Genomic DNA, 21,433 nt, shown 5'->3' on the forward strand with positions numbered 1-21,433 from the left:
CAAAGAAGCCCCACAGTACCACTCCTTAAAGTTCACTGTAAATGGTATCCAATCTCTATAATATTTGTCTTCCTAATTATGCTTTCCTCCAGCCAACATCAAAACGAGTTTGCAGTGCCAAAACACACAGCAGGCTGGGTGGACAGGGGAAGAGTTCTGGGAAGTGTTCTGCATGAGGGACCAAATTCAAGCCAAGATTAAGCTGTACTCAAGATAACAGAGCAGGACACGGAGCAATTATCAGACTGGGCACGGCACGGGGAGCGTGCCTATGAGGCGACTGCTCTGGCCTCAGACCTGATTCCTCTTATCTTTTCCCCATTTCCCAGGTCATAGGGATCTCCTTATTCGCTCAGCTACAATGGTTATTGGCAAGGTAGAGACCTTTCTGAGTGGCTTGACTCCCACAGTGGGGAGTGTCCAACTTTCTGGAGTTACGGGACTCGTTATCATTTGATGCAGGAGCCACCCTCTCATTCACACATATTTTATTTCCTAGAAAAACGATAGTGTGTGTGTGTGTGTGTGTGTGTGTGTGTGTGTGTGTGTCCGTGTGTGTGTCGGTGTAGATGAATATGCATATATACAATTTTGTATATGCACTATTTATTTTTAATTTTTACTTATTTTAGAAAAAGTGAATTAAATTAATTTCATTGGGAGAATTTCATAGCATCCTTTGAGATCACAGATTCTGCACTCCAGGGATGACTAGAGATAGTGGGTGAGGAGGTAACCTCAGAAACCTAGTTAGAAATTCACTGAAGTCACAAGAAAGTCAGTGCTTCACTGTGGGTTTTCTCCCTCCAGGCAGTGATGAGCTGAAGCCAGAACAACAGCACCCTCTGCCCTCCTACCTGGAATACAGGCACAATGCCTCCGTTCGGGTGTATCAGACTGATTATTTTGCCAGCAAATGTGCCGAAAGTCCTGACAGCAACTCTAAGAGTTTTAACATTAAGCTTGGTGCAGAGATGGAGAGCCTGGGTGGAAAATGTGATCCCAATCAGCAAAAATTTTGTGACGGACCGCTGAAGCCGCGCACGGCCTACAGGTTAGATGTATTACCGTCATTTTGCTAGAAGGGACGTGCTCCATCACTGGGCGCTCAGCTGTCTGGGCCTCAGATGCACACGAGCTCCTGTAGATTAATAACCTGCGTTACAAGAGTGCTCTACATTTTACTAGGTAATTTATAAAAGTTGTGTTCCTGCCTGCATTCACAGGTAATGTGTAAAGAAGGCCTTCGCGTTGTGCAAAAGCTCCAATTCATTATGTGAAGAATTGAAGGTTCTTAATAGAGTGTCCTTTCTCCTAAAACTTCTCTAGTATGAATCAGACTTAATTTACTTACCATGTTAACAATTGTGAAAATGTCCAAACAGAAAGACTGAGTTCAGGGAGACTCAAGAAATATGAGGTTTTATCTTCCACTTTTAGTGAGGATTGGAATTTACCTTCTAAGGCGTAACAAGATGAAACTGCTCTTTGGTCCAGATAGAACCCTTGAAGGGAAAGGCCCCTGAATGAGTGGAAGCACCCTCTCCTCCCAGTAAGATGGCAGATGAAAAGGAGCAGCTATTTGGTTTGGCCCCAGGGAGCACTACTGCGGCCAACAGGCCCTTCCATCTGTGGGAATTGTCTGTGCCCTTCTTCTACACTATGCTCCCCGAAAGCAGGTGTAAGTATACACAGCCCCCCAAACCAGGATCCCCAAGAGATAGAGAACCTAGGCTGCCATCTTGGATATAAGGCCACAGGCATCCAAGGTTAGTACTTCTGCAGAGGATGTGCCTTCTCTGTTGGGTGTTGGCAGAGCTGATATCCAGCCAGTATGGCAGTCAGTCAGGTTCTCTATGGGCCAGTGTCCATTCTGGTTGGTCCGTGTCCAGGTCTTACTAACTCTTGCATATTTTGAGTATCACCCCTGAATTTCAGCAGAAACTTTTCTGCCAGCTCCAAAAGGAGACAGTGACACGGTATCATGTCATTCTTAGCCCCTCCCTTGCATCAACAAAGGCAGGCCAACAGTTTCCCTAAAACAGAGGACTCACTTTGAGCAGGAACTCTGTAGAGCTACCTCTGCCCAGGACTCACCACAAAAGTGCTATTGCCACACAGCCAAGGTTGGCACCTCTAAAGTAAACACACACAAACTTATTAGTGATGTTTGCTTGAGGAAGAGGCCATATGAGCCTACCTGAAGGAGATGAGATCTCAGACAGAGCAAAGGAGAAATATAAAAGAGATCAGAACGCCGGGATCCTTTAGTTCCTGTTAGAATCAAATGATGCCTCAGCTCCTTGGTCACTTGGGCTCCAGGAAATTTGAGGAAAAGTCTCCTAAGGGCTATTTTCTCTTCGTGGGTTGGAAAGTTGAGGCTGTTTTTGTTTTCTTTTTTGCTTTTTGAAAGAGAAGGAGAGAAGATGACTCATTACTACGTTTAAGAAGGAGAACAAGAAGCTAGAGAGAGTTCATGTGTGGACCAGGCCCCCAGCCTCCCAGCACACTCCTCTCTGTCCATAACAGCAGCCAAGGTCCTAGGAAGAGGCCCTGCATTCGAGTTCCAGCACTGTCACTTTTCAGCTGTGTAACCTTGGAAATGGCATTTCAGTTCTCTAATTCTCACTTTCCTCATCTGCAAAACATCACAGGACTGTCCTGAGGAGTCATGTAGATGACAGATCAAGCCTAGTCATGTCCCTTCTAGATTAAGGTCTTTCAGTGGTTCCCATTCATTTCCAGGAGCAAGTGAAGATTCCAGAGCAGGGCACACAAAGCCCCCGCCTCCTCCCTCCTGCCTGCCCCGCCAGCTTTGTTTCTCACCATTTGCCCCAAGTACACTCTGCCCTTTTGCTTTGCCCTATTCCTCTGAGTTCCCTTAAATCTGACGTGGCTCTCTTAGACCCCTGAGCCTTTGCACATTCTTTTCACTCTATTTGGGATGCCCTCCACTCTCCTGTCTGACTGGTGAATTGCTTCATACACTTTAAAAGCCAGCTCAACCTGCAACTAGCCAGTGCCACCCCTGTTAACCCACAGCTGGGCGGTTGGGCCCTCAGCTCCATTTCCACAGCACCCAGTCTCTACACCCCTCTAATCCTCCAGTTAGCAGTAGTTTTTAGCCCTTTGTTTAATAGCCTACCCTCTTCACTAGGCTTCAAGAGCTCACAGTCTAATAGGAGAGACAGACATGACATCGGTCACAAAACAATATGGCAAGTACCGGGCACAAAAGAGATGCCATTAAATGTTTATGAACAAATAAGGGAATGAGCCAAGATGCTCTATGAAGAGTTACACATTCTTATTATAGCTTAATCAACTCCTGCCGTACTAATTTGTTTTCTAGGACACAGCTTTCCTCTATTTCTCCACATTTCGTTCACTCCTGTGAACAGCAGGCCAGGCAGATAATGCTTGATACGAGCACAGAGAACCGCATGCTAAGTGACCCCCCGTGTGGTAGCTGCTGAACCCAGGCTCTGTGCAGGCAGAATTCTGCCTGTCTCACGATGATAATCACCATGGTGACCCTCAATGCTCTCAGGCATCTTTTTTTTCAGAGAGAATAGGTAGACAGGAAGGAACATGGAAAAAGAAAAATTAGGATGGAAAAGAAATGAGAAATGCTAGGTTTAGCTGATATGCAAGTGTATTATGTCAACGAGTATATAATGTGTCTCCGTTCATTGTTGGGTTCCTACTATCCGGGTATAAAATTAGCGTCGTTCCATATGGGAAGAGAACGGGCGGATCATGATGGGTGAGAAGCAGTTTGGAGGTTGGGGAAGTGCTAATTTGGTTTTGTTTCTATTCTAAATAGAATAGCAATGTGACCACGCTCAGGTATCAGCTTCCCTTGACCTCATTTTCCTCAAATGAAGGAAATTGAACCGCATGATCTGTAACTTTGTGCTATAGAATTCTGATTCTGGACACATTTAAAGTTGAAAAACTTACTATCAGATATCAGTTCATTAAAATAATCTTATATACATATACAGAAGACATGTCTGTAAAATATGGGCAGAAATGTTGAAGGACATAAGAGGGGTATAGGTAAATAAATGCTATGAAGTTTCAAAAGGCTTCTTGAAGGAGGTATCATTTTGGCTGGGCGCTGAAAAGTAGGGAAGAATTTGAAACTATGGAGATTGAGGCAAGAGGAGATTCAAGGTGCAGGGAACAGTCACAGTACAGAGGCAGAAATACACAGATTGTCTAGAGAAGAGCAAATACTCCCATTTGAAAGTGGGGGTCATGTAGAGGGTTAGTGGGGAAGACAAAAGCAGGAAGATAGGATGGGACAGGATTCGGAATAGGTGCTAATTGCTGGGCTAGGAAATGTGGTTGTGGTGTCCATTACTGGAAGGGTTTAAGGGCAGAGTTCCTGTGGACCTGCTAGTTTTAAGCCAAGCCTACAATAAGTCATTATCTCCTTCCAGGGTTCCTAAAGGCCCTTATTCATCTGGATCCATTTTGTACTTTGCGTTTGCACCTGTGAATCCCAGAATTCCAGAGCAGAATCTGTCAAGGTTGTTATACCCAATGCTTTGATTTTCACAGATGAGAAAACTGAGGCATAAAGAACTTTAGGAACCATTCACCTAATCAGTGACAGTGAGAGCTAGACCTCAAACCCTATGCTTCCTAGCCCAGGCCCTTTTTTGCCACCCCTCCAACAGAAGTCACTGCTGTTAAACCAAAATTAAGCCAAGAGGAAATAAGAGAAAGCGATTTGGACTACAAGTCAGAAAGTACTGAGTTTGGTTTTCTTTTACCAGCTTTCTCTATGATCTTGAGTGAGAAATGGAATCTCCCCAAGCTTCAGGTTCCAAATCTCTGAAATAATATCATAACCTTCTTATATTGGAGAGGTTGGAGATGGTCAAATAGAATCATATTTATAAAAGTTCTTCACACTTACAAATCACTATACAAATAAATGAAACTTTTTTTAACATCTTTATTGGAGTATAATGGCTTTACAATGGTGTGTTAGTTTCTGCTGTATAACAAAGTGAATCAGCTATACGTATACATACATCCCCATATCTCCTCCCTCTTGCGTCTCCCTCCCACCCTCCCTATCCCACCCCTCTAGGTGGACACAAAGCACCGAGCTGATCTCCCTGTACTATGCGGATGCTTCCCACTAGCTATCTATTTTACATTTGGTAGTGTATATATGTCCATGCCACTCTCTCACTTCGTCCCAGCTTACCCTTCCCCCTCCCCGTGTCCTCAAGTCCATTCTCTACGTCTGTGTCTTTACTCCTGTCCTGCCCCTAGGTTCTTCAGAACCTTTTTTTTTTAATTTTTTTTTAGGTTCCATATATATGTGTTAGCATACGGTATTTGTTTTTCTCTTTCTGACTTACTTCACTCTGTAGGACAGTCTCTAGGTCCATCCACCTCACTACAAATAACTCAATTTCGTTTCTTTTTATGGCTGAGTAATATTCCATTGTATATATGTGCCACATCTTCTTTATCCATTCATCTGTCAATGGACACTTAGGTTGCTTCCACGTCCTGGCTATTGTAAATAGTGCTGCAATGAACATTGTGGTACATGACTCTTTTTGAATTATGGTTTTCTCAGGGTATATGCCCAGTAGTGAATTGCTGGGTTGTATGGTAGTTCTATTTTTAGTTTTTTGAGGAACCTCCATACTGTTCTCCATAGTGGCTGTATCAATTTACATTCCCACCAACAGTGCAAGAGGGTTCGCTTTTCTCCACACCCTCTCCAGCATTTACTGTTTGTAGGTTTTTTGATGATGGCCATTCTGACTGGTGTGAGGTGATACCTCATTGTAGTTTTGATTTGCATTTCTCTAATGATTAGTAATGTCAACCATCCTTTCATGTGTTTGTTGACAATCTGTATGTCTTCTCTGGAGAAATGTCTATTTAGGTCTTCTGCCCATGTTTGGATTGGGTTGTTTGTTTTTTTGATATTGAGCTGCATGAGCTGCTTGTATATTTTGGAGATTAATCCTTTGACAGTTCCTTCGTTTGCAAATATTTTCTCCCATTCTGAGGGTTGTAAAAGAAACTCTTTTCATGGGAGAGACTCCTTTCAATGTCCAAAGGTATAAGACATTAGCAACACACACCAACTCCTCTCCTCCCACTTAACACGCGTTGACTGCTTGTTACCCTTTGGGGACATTGCATAATACCTCCATCAACAGTCTGTTATTCCTGGAAGTACAACTTTTGACTTGGAAGGTTTCTTTTAGAGATGGAAATTATAGATGTGGTTGATCAGTATCATCTTGAAGATGTTGAGGAGATTATACTTGGACCTGGGCATGAGTGAGAAGGAGAGGGCAAAAGGTCAGAACAATTTGTCCTGGCTGGTACTAATGTTGGTACTACTTCAGCATTATTACAGGATGTGCCCAGATACTTTCGGGTTGAGCAAATCTAGATTTTTTTTTTTTAAGGAAAAAAGAGTCGTCCATTACTTTTCATACGATTTAAATTAACCCTAGAAAAAGTTTTCCCATATAAACCGATCCTCATACTCTCAGTAAACCTATAGTCTGGGAATCTTCAGGATAGAACGGACTGAAGAGGTCATCCAAGCCAATCTATAACTTAGTGCAGGGCTGCTGTCCTACAGATTCCCTGAGAGCTGGTTCTCCAGTCTCTGCTTAAACACCCTCAATGACTGGAAGCTCACTACCTATGAGGCAGCTCATACTCTAGATGTTAGAAAGTGATTTTTTGTTCCCATATCGCCCTATAACTTCAGCCTACTAAGCTTAGTTTTACATTCAAGAGTGTAAACCTCGAGATGATAGGGACTCATACTTTGCAGTATATCCAGCTCCTGGACAGGTACCGGCACACAGTAGGGGCTCAATAAATATTTGATGACTAAATGAATGAATGCATGAATGCACGAACCCAGGGCTATCTGATTTCATAATTCATACCCTACCCTACATACATATTGACCAGGTGACCACCCTGTTTCTCCTTGACCCTACTGTGGTGAGTCACTAATTTGTACTTAAATAAATTGGTTTTCTTTTCAGAATCAGCATTCGGGCTTTTACCCAGCTATTTGATGAGGACCTGAAGGAATTCACAAAGCCACTCTATTCAGACACATTTTTCTCTTTGCCCATCACCACTGAGTCAGGTAAGGCTAACCTTTCCATCGACTTTACATAGTCTGCCAAACACCATGTCACCTACAAGAACCTCTAGTGGGGAGATCTGGGGACTTGGCTGATGGTGGTAAGGGGAACATTTATTTTTGCTTGGATTTTAATCTTTATATGATCATGGATTGATGTGGATTAGAGGAATTTCACAACTTCTGTAGCAGAATGGACTGAAAGGGGATTAATCTTGTAAAGAAGGTAGAAAGAAATACCAGATTTTTTTCCTATTAAAAATGAATTTTTTAAAAAAACAGTGGATGAAAAACATTCAAATCAAGAGCTTGCACAGGCCAAAACAGAAGTAGGTACAAAAGGCTTTCAAGTCGTTAGTGGGAATGTGTATATGAAATATATACATAGAAATGCTTAGAAAAAAAAGACTAGAAGGAAAAAACACCAAAGTATTAATGATGAATATCTCAAAGTAGTGGGATTACAGGTGACTTTTTTCCTTTTATTTATTTTACATTGCTTTTACATGATAAAAAATGTTAACTTGGCTTTACATAAATTTATGTTAGAGGGAAAGCCTGAGTAATAATAGTCGCTAATTTTACTTTTCACCCTGTGGAACAGCAGTTTTAAGCATTGTGCTTAGAATATACCTGATCCTCACTACAACCTTTTGAGGTAGATCCTATTATCATCCCCATTTTAAAGGTGAGGATTTGAGGTACCAAGAGTTTATGTAACTTGCCCAAGATAGCAGAGCTGCAATTCTGGCACTTTCTGCCTGACCTCTTAACTTCTGCACTGCTCGGATTCAGAATATTTCCAACATGCTGAGAATAGCTTTATTGTTTAGCACATTGTTCTTTGATACCATTATCTTTCCAGCCTTTCCCTGTACCCAGCCTTCCACAATGCTTGGTCTCAGGAAGTTCTTCTTTATAGCTGAAACAGCCTCTCATGCTGTATGACAAAAGATGACTCAGCCTCACAAACACTCCCATCTATTTATGCCAAATATAGGGATAATCTCCCACTTTTCAAACCAAAAAGGGATCAGAACACAGGAGGATTTAGATGTGTTTGCTTATAATTTAATGTTAAGTAAGGGATTTGTAAACACAATTCTTCCCTATTTAAATTATTGTTATACAACAAAAATTGTATGTAGTCCAATAAAGGAAGATAGTAAACATATATCCAAAAAAAGAATATTAACCACAGTAAAAGAAAGATGACTGTGTTGATTTGGTAAGTAGGTCTTGAAAAGCACATTGAATAAACAAATCCAAGGGCTTAAAATGCAACTTCAAAAATGGACTACTCCACAGACCTAAATGTAAGAGCTAAAATGATCAAACTTTTAAAAGAAAGCATAGGAGTAAATCTTTGTGACCTTGAGTTAGGAAATGGTTTCTTAGCTATGATACCAAAAGCACAAGCAACAACAACAACAAACTAGATAAATGGGACTTAATTAAAATTTAAAACTCTTGTGCTCCAAAGGATACCATAAAGAAAGTGAAAAGACAACCCACAGAATGGGAGAAACTATTTGCAAATCATATATCTGATAAAGGTCAAGTATCCAGAATATACAGAACACTTACAACTCAATAATAAAAAGACAAACAACACAATTTAAAAATGGGTAAAGGATGTGAATAGACATTTCACCAAAGACAATACATAAATGTCCAATAAGCACATGGAAAGATGCTCAACATCATTAGACATTAGGGAAATGCAAATCATAACCACAATAAAATACTACTTCACACTCACTAGAATGGCTATCATCAAAAAGACAATAACAAGTGTTAGTAAGGATATGGAGAAATCTGAACCCTTATACATTGCTTGTAGAATGTATCAATAAAATGGTGTAACTTCTTTGGAAAACAGTTTTGCAATTTCTCAAAAGGTTTAATAACCTAGAGTTACCCTCTAACCCAGCAATTCCACTCCTAAGTGTATACCCAAGAGAAATGAAAATAAAAACTTGTATATGGAGATTCATAGCAGCTTTATTCATAATAACCGAAATAATAGAAATAACCCAAATGTCCATCAATGGCTGAATGGATAAACAAAATGTGATATATCCACACAGTGGAATATTATTCAGCATAAAAAGGAATGAAATACTGATACATGCCACAACATGGATGAACCTTGAAAACATGCTAAGTGAAAGAAGCCAATCACAAACAAAGCACATATTTATTACTCAATTTATTGTCCAGAACAGGCAAATCTATGAAGACAAAGTAGATTAGTGGTTGCCAGGGTCTAGGGAGAGGGAATGAAGAATGACTGCTAAGGGGCATTGGGGATACTTTTAGGGGGGTGATGAAAATGTTATAAAATTGAATGTAAAATAATTGATTGAATTGTGCAGTTTAAATTGGTGAATAGTATGGCATGTGAATTATATTTCAATAAACTGTTTTTAAAATGGGCTACCTGTTCATAAACTCCCAGTGGCAGTATCGAACCAGATAATAAAAATGGAATTTCATTAAAATAATTCTGAGCAATTCACTGGATTTGCCAGTGTCCCAGATGCTGTAAAACACATTTCATACAAGTGAAATAGCATATTTACCTTGGTGGCAAACTGCTGGCCTTTATCTCAAGTGCCCCAAAGCTTCACATACAAGCATAGATGAAGTCCCAAATTCCTTTATAAGGTGAACACCATTGACTTCAAAAGTATAATGACCAAGCTGTTGTTACATGGTAGTAGCCAATGTTTCATCTTTTCAGCTGCATACTGCTTAGCCTTTAGATAGTAAATGCCTTAATGTGGGCATCGTTTGAATCCTTCTGTAATAACATTCCTAGGGAGATAGGGTTCCAATAGCTATCTTACTGGTTCTTTAACACTAATTTTCCCACCTGGGTTTGTTGTTGCCCTCTGGATTATTGTAGAGCCTTTGTTTGGAGTTATTGAAGGTGTGAGTGCTGGTCTGTTCTTAATTGGCATGCTGGTAGCTGTTGTTGCCTTATTAATCTGCAGACAGAAAGCCAGGTGAGTACAAAGATCCCTTTGGCAATTGGGTCCACAATTTTAAAGATGCAACTGAAAATGCTCTTTAGCCTGAAAAGTCAGGAGGGAAAATCATTTAATTTCTCCAGGTTAAATCACCTTTGTTTCTTCAGAAAAACAAGAATCAAACCCTAAAACCATGACTCACTTTTTTCAGCCTCTCTACATACCACTGCTGAGTCTTGCCCTTACCAAATGACTGAGGGGCCATCTGTAGCCTCATTTGGATGTGAAATAGCTCCTTTGGCACAGGAAAAAAAAATCGTGTGTGTGGTTCAGTTACCTCACGAAGACAGAGATGTCTGCAAATTGTGTGCCCGAATACTTTTCTGAAATATGCTGAAAAGTATGGTTGACATCTCCATTTGGTGGCTCATATCTGCCATGCTAACTTAAGAAGGGACCAAAAAGAACTAAACAGCATGTGGCCCCAATGCCATGCCCTCTTTTCTTAGGGAATTTCTTTTCTTTGGCATGTCCTCTCTCTTGCAGTCGTGTCTTGCCTCTAAGGTTTACTCTGTGTGTGTGTGTGTTTATAGAAAGCTTTATTGAGAGTGTGGGAAGTGATTATGACCTGTAGCCAAAAACCAGAAGACAAATCTTCAGCTATTGCAGGATGGTTTCTGAGTGGGAAAAATCTATTTCTTCTTCATGTTCTTCCTCCCTTTTCCCTCCCTCAAAGGGATGTTGGCTGAGTGTAAAATATACATGTACTGAAAAATCCATATTTGCACAAACATGCACAGCCTTGCCATAAATGGAGAAATTTGTTTAAATTATTTCGTAACCAGAATATAAGTCCTCTCCCTTGTGTTTCAGCCATGGTCGAGAAAGGCCCTCTGCCCGCCTGAGCATTCGTCGGGATCGACCACTGTCTGTCCACTTGAACCTGGGCCAAAAAGGGTGAGCACGTTTTCCTTCACTTCATTTATTGAAAGATGAGTTGACTGTATTACATGAGATTTGCTAATGAGATCTTTCTTCTTTTGGCTTTTCTTCACAGTAACCGGAAGACTTCTTGGTAAGAGAGAGAACTCATTAGTTACTGTATTATCTGCTTTTGAAATGTAACTGGGGCTGGGTATGGCATTTTCCCTGTTCTTCAGTAATTTTCTTTTCTTTCTATTATATTTTAAACTATAGCCCAATAAAAGTAAATCAGTTTGAAGGACACTTCATGAAGCTGCAGGCCGACTCCAACTACCTTCTATCCAAGGAATACGAGGTACAACTCAGAGGCAATGATGCTTTAGCACCCCTGGTCCTTAGCAGAATTTCCCTCCAAGCCTTCACTGTGGAATCACAGGCTGATTGGGCTCAGGAGTTAGGATGGCACTTAGGGTCTCAGCTGCGCGTTCTTTTGTGCCTGAATCCATTCCCTGCACAATATACCACCTAGTCTCAGAGGCCATTTTGATCTCCGGAATAGTACAGCAGACAAGGCGCTACCCAGACCAGATGGTAAGAAAGAATTGACAAACTTCAGATGCAAACCAATGCTGTCAGTTTTTTTTTTTTTAACATCTTTATTGGAGTATAATTGCTTTACAATGTTGCGTTAGTTTCTGCTGTATAACAAAGTGAATCAGCTATACATATACATACATCCCCATATCTCCTCCCTCTTGCGTCCCCCTCCCACCCTCCCTATCCCACTCCTCTAGGTGGACACAATGCACCGAGCTGATCTCCCTGTGCTATGCAGCTGCTTTCCACTAGCTATCTACTTTACATTTGGTAGTGTATATATGTCCATGACACTCTCTCACTTCGTCCCAGCTTACCCTTCCCCCTCCCTGCGTCCTCAAGTCCATTCTCTACGTCTGCGTCGTTATTCCTGTCCTGCCCCTAGGTTCATCAGAACCATTTTTTTTTAAGATTCCATATATATGTGTTAGCATATGGTATTTGTTTTTCTCTTTCTGACTTACTTCACTCTGTATGACAGACTCTAGGTCCATCCACCTCACTACAAATAACTCAATTTCGTTTCTTTTTATGGCCGAGTAATATTCCATTGTATATATGTGCCACGTCTTCTTTATTCATTCATCTGTCGATGGACACTTAGGATGCTTCCATGTCCTGGCTATTGTAAATAGAGCTGCAATGAACATTGTGGTGCATGTCTCTTTTTGAATTATGGTTTTCTCAGGGTATATGCCCAGTAGTGGGATTGCTGAGTCATATGGTAGTTCTATTTTTAGTTTTTTAAGGAACCTCCATACTGTTCTCCATAGTGGCTGTATCAATTTACATTCCCACCAACAGTGCAGGAGGTTCCCTTTTCTCCACACCCTCTCCAGCATTTATCGTTTGTAGATTTTTTGATGATGGCCAATTCTGACCGGTGTGAGGTAAAACCTCATTGTGGTTTTGATTTGCATTTCTCTAATGATTAGTGATGTTGAGCATCCTTTCATGTGTTTGTTTTATACAGATTGCTGTCAGTTATTTAAGCTGGCCTTTTGCTTGCCTGGGAGGCAATGTGGTTTGGTGAAAAGTGCCCAGGCTTTGGATTCAGTTCCCAGCTTTGCCACCTGTGTGACCTGGGGCAAGCGAATTATCCTGTCTGAGCCTCATCTGTAAAATGGAGATGAGACTACCTCCTGTGGGGCTCTCGTGGGGATCAGAGCTGATGCACAGTGGTCAATAGGAGACATTCCACAAATGCAGCTAGTGTAACATATGGTTATATTGTTATGTATCTCAGGGACTGTCTGATTTGCCCTTTTCTATCTCACATTCTTCACCTGCAAACTTATTTTTGACCTAACAGGACCTAAAAGACGTGGGTCGAAACCAATCATGTGACATTGCACTCTTGCCAGAGAATAGAGGGAAAAATCGATACAACAATATATTGCCCTGTAAGTTTTTTTTTTTTTTTTTTGCCCTGTAAGTTTTGTGTTGAAATTTGTAATACTGTCTTCCTCTAGCCACTTTTTCTCTTTTCCATGAGTAAAATGGGGCAAAGCAATATGGTATAGCTGGATATGGGAGATATTCAGAGGCTCTGAAAAGTCTTTAAAAAGAAATGACTTGGGCTTCCCTGGTGGCGCAGTGGTTGAGAATCTGCCTGCTAATGCAGGGGACACAGGTTCGAGCCCTGGTCTGGGAAGATCCCACATGCCGCGGAGCGGCTGGGCCCGTGAGCCACAACTACTGAGCCTGCGCGTCTGGAGCCTGTGCCCCGCAACGGGAGGGGCTGCGATAGTGAAAGGCCCGCGCACCGCGATGAAGAGCGGTCCCTGCACCGCGATGAAGAGTGGCCCCCACTTGCCGTAACTAGAGAAAGCCCTCGCACGAACCGAAGACCCAACACAGCCAAAAATAAATAAATAAATAAATAAAGTAGCTATAAAATTTAAAAAAAAAAAAAAGAAAAAAAGAAATGACTTGTATGTTATTGCACTTCCCTCCAGGGGGATAACAACCAGCTGAGATTCTGGCTCTGAGAGGCCTCTTATGCTGTTGACATTTCACCATGTGGTCCTAATGCCTCTCCTTAGAGGCCTAAGAGCAGTAACAGGGTTAACAATACGGGCCAAGCTGGGTTTACTTAAAGTCTCTAGTTAGCAATTATATATATATATATATGTTTGTTTGTTTATATATGTATATATATTTATATGTTATCCTTACCCAATTAGGTGAAGCAATAGAAGGTAGTTTTTCTGGATTGTATTCATTCTAGCAGTGAAAGGGAGCTGGCCACTCCATCGGGCAAATGATATGGTATTACAAAGGAAAGCACAGAGGGGGCTTCAGGGAGCATTTGGCTCGTCTGCTTGTGTGTTTCTGGGCCACCTGTGCAACCAGAGGCAAGTTAGTGATCCTGTCTAAGCCTCATCTGCAAAATGGAGATGAGAATACCTCCCCTGTGGGGCTGTCATGGGGGTCAGAGCTAATGCACATCAAATACCAAGCATTCTGTAAACAGTAGGAGAATCACCGCGACTCACTGGCAAATCTCTGTCAATAAATTTCCTTGCAGATGACGCCTCTCGAGTGAAGCTGTCCAATGTGGATGACGACCCATGCTCTGACTATATTAATGCCAGCTACATCCCTGTAAGTGAACCAGCCACGGGGCCACAGTGACTGGGATGAAGCTCTGACGGGTGGCTGTGCTGGAGACAGCTCTCCTCCAACACGCTCCCACCGTTCTTAGGTCTGGAAACATGTCAGTTTTAGAGAAAAAAAAAAAAAAAAAAGATCATGTCTGATTGTCGTAAAACGCAGGCTGTCCTATTCAATCACTGCTAAGGCCCAGTTTTCAAAATGGCTATAGTCACATATGATTATAATGAGCCCAGGAGGCATTTTCAAAGGTCATTTTCTCTCTGCAGCCCTTAGTCAAGATTAGAGCTCCCTGAGGAAGCTGGACCTCCACGGCTAAGGCTGCCTAGCTAGGGAAGCTGATTCAAAGTTTATTTGGATTTTTGAAAACCACAGACACAACTCAAAGGTTCTGTCAAACCTTTGGGCTCAGATTCTGGTTAGCATTTCACCGGCTTCCTACAGCACCTACAATGGAAAAAGCTTTAAGGTCAGACAGACCCTGTTTGAATCCCATCTCTGCCCCTTGCTGACTCTAGGACCTCGGGCAAGTTAATGTCAATTCTTTGGGCCTCCATTTCCTTTTCCAAAAAAAGTGAGGATAATATTTACCTCAAATAATCCTCCATTCACTCCATAAACACTATATAGTAAAGCGCTAACTGTAAGTCAGACTCTGAGCTGTGTACAAGGAGAGGGTCAGATGGAATCCTAACCCTCAGGGAACTCTCAGCAGAGTTGTGGCATCAGGAAATGACAAGGTGGGCGACGCCCTTGACAGGCTAGAATGGTGCTTCTCCACCATTAACATATATCCACATCATCTGCGGGTCTTGTTAAAATGAAGCTTCTGACGGGACTTCCCTGGCGGTCCAGTGGTTAAGACTCTGTGCTTCCACTGCAGGGGGCGCGGGTTTGATCCCTGGTTGGGGAACTAAGATCCCACATGCTGCGCGTCTCGGCCAAAAAAAAAAAAAAAATGCAGCTTCTGATTCAGCAGGACTGGGGTGGGACCTGGGATTCTGTATTTCTAACAGGCTCCCAGATGATGCCTGTGCTGCGGGTCTGAGGACCACTCTCTGAGTAGCGAGAGGCTGTAGGTTGCTGCAGGAGCTCCTGGGAGAACATCCTCCAGCAGAAAGAAAGATAAAGGAAGGCTCAGCAGAGCAGGCACCATGCTGAGACTTGGAGGACAAATAAGCATTCGCCAGAGGAGAGGCAGTGGGTGGGGCGGGGATGGGGGTGGCAGAGGTGACACAGTGTAGAGGCCCTGAGGAGAGGCAAGGAGAGAAGGAGCTTCTACTGGGATCTGCAAGTAATTCCATGTTGCTGGAGTGCAGGATATGTGGGTGAAAATATCCTAGCTCATAGAGTTGTGTTTACAATTAAATAAGATCTGTGAAAATCCTGACCCACAGCATGTTATAGGGTGGATGCTCAGTAAACAGTGGGTTCTCTTCCCTTAAGTTTCCCTTGCATGGTATCTCTTACCAACAACCCAAAGCCAAGTACCTGAAATGACTAAAACTCTTCTATGTTAAATAGGGAAAGAGCCTGATCAATGTCAGTTCCTCAGGCAGTCCATACACACACACGCACACGCGCACGCGCACGCACACGCACAGGTATATATATTTACACACACTCATAATTGAGGGTGAAGTGTTTTCTAAATTATTGCCTGAGTCCTCCACTGCCTTTAAGAATAAACACAACCTAATAAAAAAGAACTTGGCTCTTAACAATAGTTCAGCGTTCCGGCCTTTGTCCTTCCTGCTCCCAAGCCTTGATGCGTGTTAGTATCTCTTTCTCAATTCAGGGCCCTGGCAAAGACTTACATCTCACCTAATCTACAGAGCTAACCCTTTGCTTAGAGTTGTGAAGAGGCCCATTGTTTCCGACTCTCCACATTGTAAATTCATTGCAGGGCAACAACTTCAGGAGAGAGTACATCGCTACTCAGGGACCTCTTCCCGGCACCAAGGATGACTTCTGGAAAATGGCGTGGGAACAGAATGTTCACAACATCGTCATGGTGACCCAGTGTGTGGAGAAGGGCCGAGTGAGTAAACGGTCTTCCTGACATACCAACCTTGCTTTCCTCCACCTGGGTGTAATTCTACTCCCCATCCCCGTCAGAAGTTAAAGACCATAAAAGCCAAGTAGGGGTCATGTAAGAACACTGTTAGTGAATTAAAGCCACTCGGTTATAAAAGGCTCTATCGTAAACCCAGGTGATGCCCAATTCTGATTCTGGGTCTGAAGTTTCAGTCAAAGATGTTTGCACTTGACAACTGGGATTATCAGAAGCGCCCATGACACCGAAGGATTACCTAGCCTCTCGTCTGCTCCATTCTCCGCTGTATGGAGAGAAGAGATAAACCGGCAGAGTCCCCGGCGCTGTCCCTACTTTCAGGAAAGAAGGAGAAGTGAATTTTAGGCTGTGTCTGCAGAAACAAAGTAAAATAGTTATCTGGACAAACTAAGCAAACCTCTTGTACTGGCATTTATAATCCTCTACTTTATATGGTTACTTTGAGGATTAAAAAGAGAGATTACATGAACTGCCCAGTAACTGTGCTCAATAAGATATGTCCACAGTCTTCTTTCGCCTGTCTCCACCTGTGAATGTGAGCTTGGCTAAATGTTCTGACTTTGCAAAGATCACATGGCACGTGGCACTGGATCCAGGTTGGGACAACGATATCAAAATATAAACAAAAAAGGGCCAGGGAGACAATGCCTTCCTCTTCCCAACTGGATCTTTCTTCAGAAAAACAAACAAACAAACAAAACCGAGAAATTGTAAGACATGGCTTATGTGCTAGTGGAATTGAAATGCTGAGGAAATCAACAAAAACTCAAGCCATAGCACACTGAACCTGAAAGGAAAATGAATCCGAGGGTTGGGGGGTTTGCTCCTTGAATGGTGTCTCTCCTTCACAGCAGCCCAGCTTCAGCCCTGGCCATGAGCAGGTTAGTGCAAAAACAGATGGTCAAGTTGCCTTAGCACCTCACCCTGGATTCCAGCTCAGGAAGACGTTTCGAGGAGGGAAAGCACAGGTTCGTGGAGGAGGCGTGTTTCCGGACTCACTTTTTTTTTCTGCCCACCTTCCTCTAGGTAAAGTGTGACCATTACTGGCCAGCGGACCAGGATTCCCTCTACTATGGGGACCTCATCCTGCAGATGCTCTCGGAGTCCGTGCTGCCCGAGTGGACCATCCGGGAGTTTCGGATATGCAGCGTATGTTGGTTTGTTTGACTTTGTTGAATAACGCAGCTTGGGCAGATGAAGAACACCCGTGAATCCTATTTTCTGCTGGTTCCTTCTCCTGTAGTTTCGCTCGCAGGAACCCCTGCATGGGCACGGTTGTCAAATCTGAAGGTTTGCCTCGGGCCACGCCTCTTATTAGTCGCTCTGCTCTTACAGGAGGAACAGTTGGATGCCCACAGACTCATCCGCCACTTTCACTATACGGTGTGGCCGGACCACGGAGTCCCGGAGACCACACAGTCCCTGATCCAGTTTGTGAGAACTGTCAGGGACTACATCAACAGGACGCCGGGGGCCGGGCCCACCGCGGTGCACTGCAGGTACTCCGCCCCCCGGGGCCAGCAAAGTGGCAGCTGGGAATATAAATAAGGATGTAAGCCTGAAGAATCTAGTGGCTGCAGGATTTGTCTACCCCACCAGTCTACAGAGGCCCAGGGGATGTTCTTCCACCCTCTTCCACTCACTCCTCCCCAACCTCGCTCCTTTGCACTGTCTCTCACCCTCACTCTCCATCTTTCTCTCCCTCTTGCTCTTTTTCCTACTATAGCAAATGCAAAGTTCTTATGTGACTGCCAGGTCCCCCATAATTAGGCCCCATCTCACCCCCCTATCCAAATTCCCAGAGACTCCCCTCCCACCGTAGCCAGGGAGGAAACTGCTCACACTCATCCTTGCCTCTTACCATTCTTACTCCTTGGAATGGCCTTCTGTCTCTCCTCCACCTGTGTAAACCCTAACCAGCCTTCAGGATCCCTGCTCTAGACTTCCTGCTGGGTCGAGTGGCACTTGCCATATGTGGCAACCCAATTTTGCTCTTAAATTTCTGTTCTCTCTTGACTTCTCTTTGCTTCAGTCTGTACGTGCATAAAATCAAGCTAACAAGCAGTCTCTCACTCTCTTTCTCCCTGGGGAGCCTGGTGTTTAGCTAATTAATGTTTGCAGAAACACTCTGATAGCCCTAACTGAATGGCACTAATAAATGAAGAGCAGGGAATTGCTACAGTAAGAGAAATGTCAAATGTACTCATTTTCTCCAAATCTGCCCAGCACCCTAGGAGCCCTGCTTTTCTATGTCATTGGAACCCTGATGCTTTTAATAGGAATGTGAGGCTCTCAAGAGCTTCCTGCTTTCTAAAGAATGGCAGGCATTTTCACCCAATACCACTGAAAAACTGTTCTTCTTTATCTTATAAATATGTGCATCAAAAATCCCCAGGTTATGCCATTATTTTAGGGAGCAATTTGACAATCCCTGGTAAAGCTGAAGGTGTTCATATTGCGATGATCCAGCAGTTCTGCTTCTAGATATCAACCCTTGAGAAATCCCCACACATGTGCACAATGATGTTCACTGCAACACAATTTGTAATAGAGAAAAACTAAAAATGAGCTCACTGTCTATCAGTAGGGAATGGATTAGTGGTGGTTTATGAACTCTATAAAAGAAATTAGAGCTACATGTAACAATGTAGACAAATTTCAAAAAACAATATTCAATAGAAATGTTGGCAAAAGAATACATAAAACGTGTTACCATTTTAGTAAATTTTTGAAACACACTAAAAGAATATATTGTGTGTGGATTTACATGAATATAGGAAGAGTATGAAAGCATGCATGGAAATGATACACAGCAAGTCCTTACCTCTGGTGGGGTGGGAAGATGGAGGAAGGAAGGAGGAAGGATGGAAGGCCAGAGCCTTGGTTATATTTCTTTGAGAGAGCACATTGAGAGAAAGAAGTATTCCTATAGTCTCCTCTAACTTGGAAGGGAAAGGAAAGATTGTGCTAGAGTCTCTGGATGCAGTCCAGAAAGGCCAGTTTAATAAAAAGGCTCAGTCTTTCTTTACGCTCTCTTCTAGTGCCGGTGTGGGTAGGACTGGAACCTTTATCGCATTGGACCGAATCCTCCAGCAATTAGATTCCAAAGATTCTGTGGACATTTATGGAGCAGTGCATGACCTAAGACTTCACAGGGTTCACATGGTCCAGACCGAGGTAAGAGTTCGGCTGAAGGACACAGACCAGCCTGTCTGTCTCCCTCCTCGAAAATGTCCAGGGCTTTAATCTGATAAGGGGAAAGAACTATGACTCGTTAGGAGAAGAAAGAGAATTGAATATTGATGTTTTCTAGGACTTTTTATTTTGAAACAAGTTTCAGTGACCTTGAGGATGATGTATATTCTTATCTTTACTGAACTGGTTGCCCATCTTTGTTAGGTGGGTAGGAAGAAAAATGGATTTTTTTTTTTAATCAGTGCATTAACATGGGGAAAGGTCAACTAGTTCATCATGAAGGTCATTTTAAGATAGGCTGGTGATTGAGCGCAAGAACTTCCGTTAGTAAAGAGGAAACAGATTCTAATCTCTTCTCTCCTTCAGCCCACCCCAGCTGCAACCCCACACCAAAGAGTGTACGTTAATTGTGAAGGATAAATGCTTCCATTTATACAGTCCTTTGACATTTGCAGGGCATTTCTGAACGTGTTATCTCATTAAATTTTCACCAAAAAAACAGATGAGAGAAGTATTATTTTCCATTTCCAGGCAGAAAACTGAAGTTGAGAGGCTAAAGGGCTTTGCACAGTTATGAAGTGGCTGAGCTGGGACTTGAACCCTGTTCTGGAGAATCACAAGCCCTAAGCCCCAAGTGCCCAGCCCCACAGCCTCAGAGTCAAATCTATGTCCCCAGACAGACCAAGCCTGTCATTCCCCTGTATCATTGCCTTACCAGGCCCAAGTTCTCTTGCCCTTGTGTTTCCCAGGTAACACTACAAAGTCCTCTATTAAAAAAAAAAAAAAAAAACCTATGGTCAAAAAGGGGAAAAGTTCTACATGCTACCATGTCCCCTGTTAGAGTCACAGGATACATGAAAGCTGTGCATGTGGCCATGCTCCACAAAACGGAGATGTCCTGCAACAAAGGCTCCCCTCGAGCTTGGTTGAGCTCACTACTTCTGAAACTGCTTTGACCTCCAGATTCCCTTCTTTTTTTAAATAAATTTATTTATTTATTTATTTATATTTGTTTTTGGCTGCATTGGGTCTTCGTTGCTACACACGGGCTTTCTCTAGTTGCAGTGAGCAGGGGCTACTCTTCGTTGCAGTGCATGGGCTTCTCATTGCGGTGGCTTCTCTCTTGTTGCGGAGCACGGGCTCTAGAACGCAGGCTCAGTAGTTGTGGTGCACGGGCTTAGTTGCTCCGTGGCACGTGGGATCTTCCCGGACTAGGACTCGAACCCGTGTCCCCTTCATTGGCAGGCGGATTCCCAACCACTGTGCCACCAGGGAAGCCCCCGGATCCCCTTGTTGTATAGCACATATTAATATCCTGCAGATCCTCATATTCTGTTACATGTTTGAGAAAACACTGTCGTCATTGCCTCGTACAGGCAGTGCCCACACCCAGGACCCTCTGTCTCCAATTCCATAATAAAATTTTAAATATTTTGTTATGAAATTTTTAAAAAATACATGAAACTAGGGAAAATAGTATAATGAATGTCCATACCCAAACCCCAGTCTCTACAGTTATCAATATTCTGTGTTCTTTTTGCATTTATAGCCCACATACACTGTTCCCCCAGCTCATGACCTCATTGGAATATTTTAAAGCAAATCCTACTAATACTGTGTATTTAAAAACATATATATTTAATATAATATATTTTTATATTTTATATATTTATATATTATGCATTATTAATATTATATATTTTATTACATATATATTTTTACAGTTATATATATTTTTTTTTACAGTTAAGGACTCTTTAAAAATCATGACCACAATACCATAATCACACCTTACAATTTTAATCATAATCCCTTAATATCATCTAATATCTAGTCAGTGTTAAAATATCCCTAATTATCTCAAAAATTGCTTCGTTCACTTAGTTTGCATTA

The 21,433-nt window shown here is 42.5% G+C and overlaps 1 protein-coding gene across 3 annotated transcripts in view; it reads left to right on the top strand.

Moving 5' to 3' along the window:
• Positions 1-21,433, top strand: part of PTPRB (protein tyrosine phosphatase receptor type B) — a 113,168-nt gene that overhangs the window by 82,132 nt on the left and 9,603 nt on the right. For 2 of the 3 annotated variants that reach the window (XM_057556812.1, XM_057556813.1), the window contains 12 exons: positions 811-1,054; positions 7,056-7,162; positions 10,071-10,170; positions 11,008-11,091; positions 11,192-11,209; positions 11,332-11,413; positions 12,968-13,058; positions 14,186-14,262; positions 16,178-16,312; positions 17,372-17,494; positions 17,681-17,844; positions 19,387-19,522. In XM_057556812.1, coding sequence (XP_057412795.1) covers positions 811-1,054; positions 7,056-7,162; positions 10,071-10,170; positions 11,008-11,091; positions 11,192-11,209; positions 11,332-11,413; positions 12,968-13,058; positions 14,186-14,262; positions 16,178-16,312; positions 17,372-17,494; positions 17,681-17,844; positions 19,387-19,522 — 1,361 coding nt within the window. Of the gene's footprint in view, positions 1-810; positions 1,055-7,055; positions 7,163-10,070; positions 10,171-11,007; positions 11,092-11,191; positions 11,210-11,331; positions 11,414-12,967; positions 13,059-14,185; positions 14,263-16,177; positions 16,313-17,371; positions 17,495-17,680; positions 17,845-19,386; positions 19,523-21,433 lie in introns of those variants that run through there. The other variant, XR_452232.2, reaches the window with a different exon arrangement.

This window comes from Balaenoptera acutorostrata, chromosome 11 (assembly GCF_949987535.1).
Source record: "Balaenoptera acutorostrata chromosome 11, mBalAcu1.1, whole genome shotgun sequence".
Lineage (NCBI taxonomy): Eukaryota > Metazoa > Chordata > Mammalia > Artiodactyla > Balaenopteridae > Balaenoptera > Balaenoptera acutorostrata.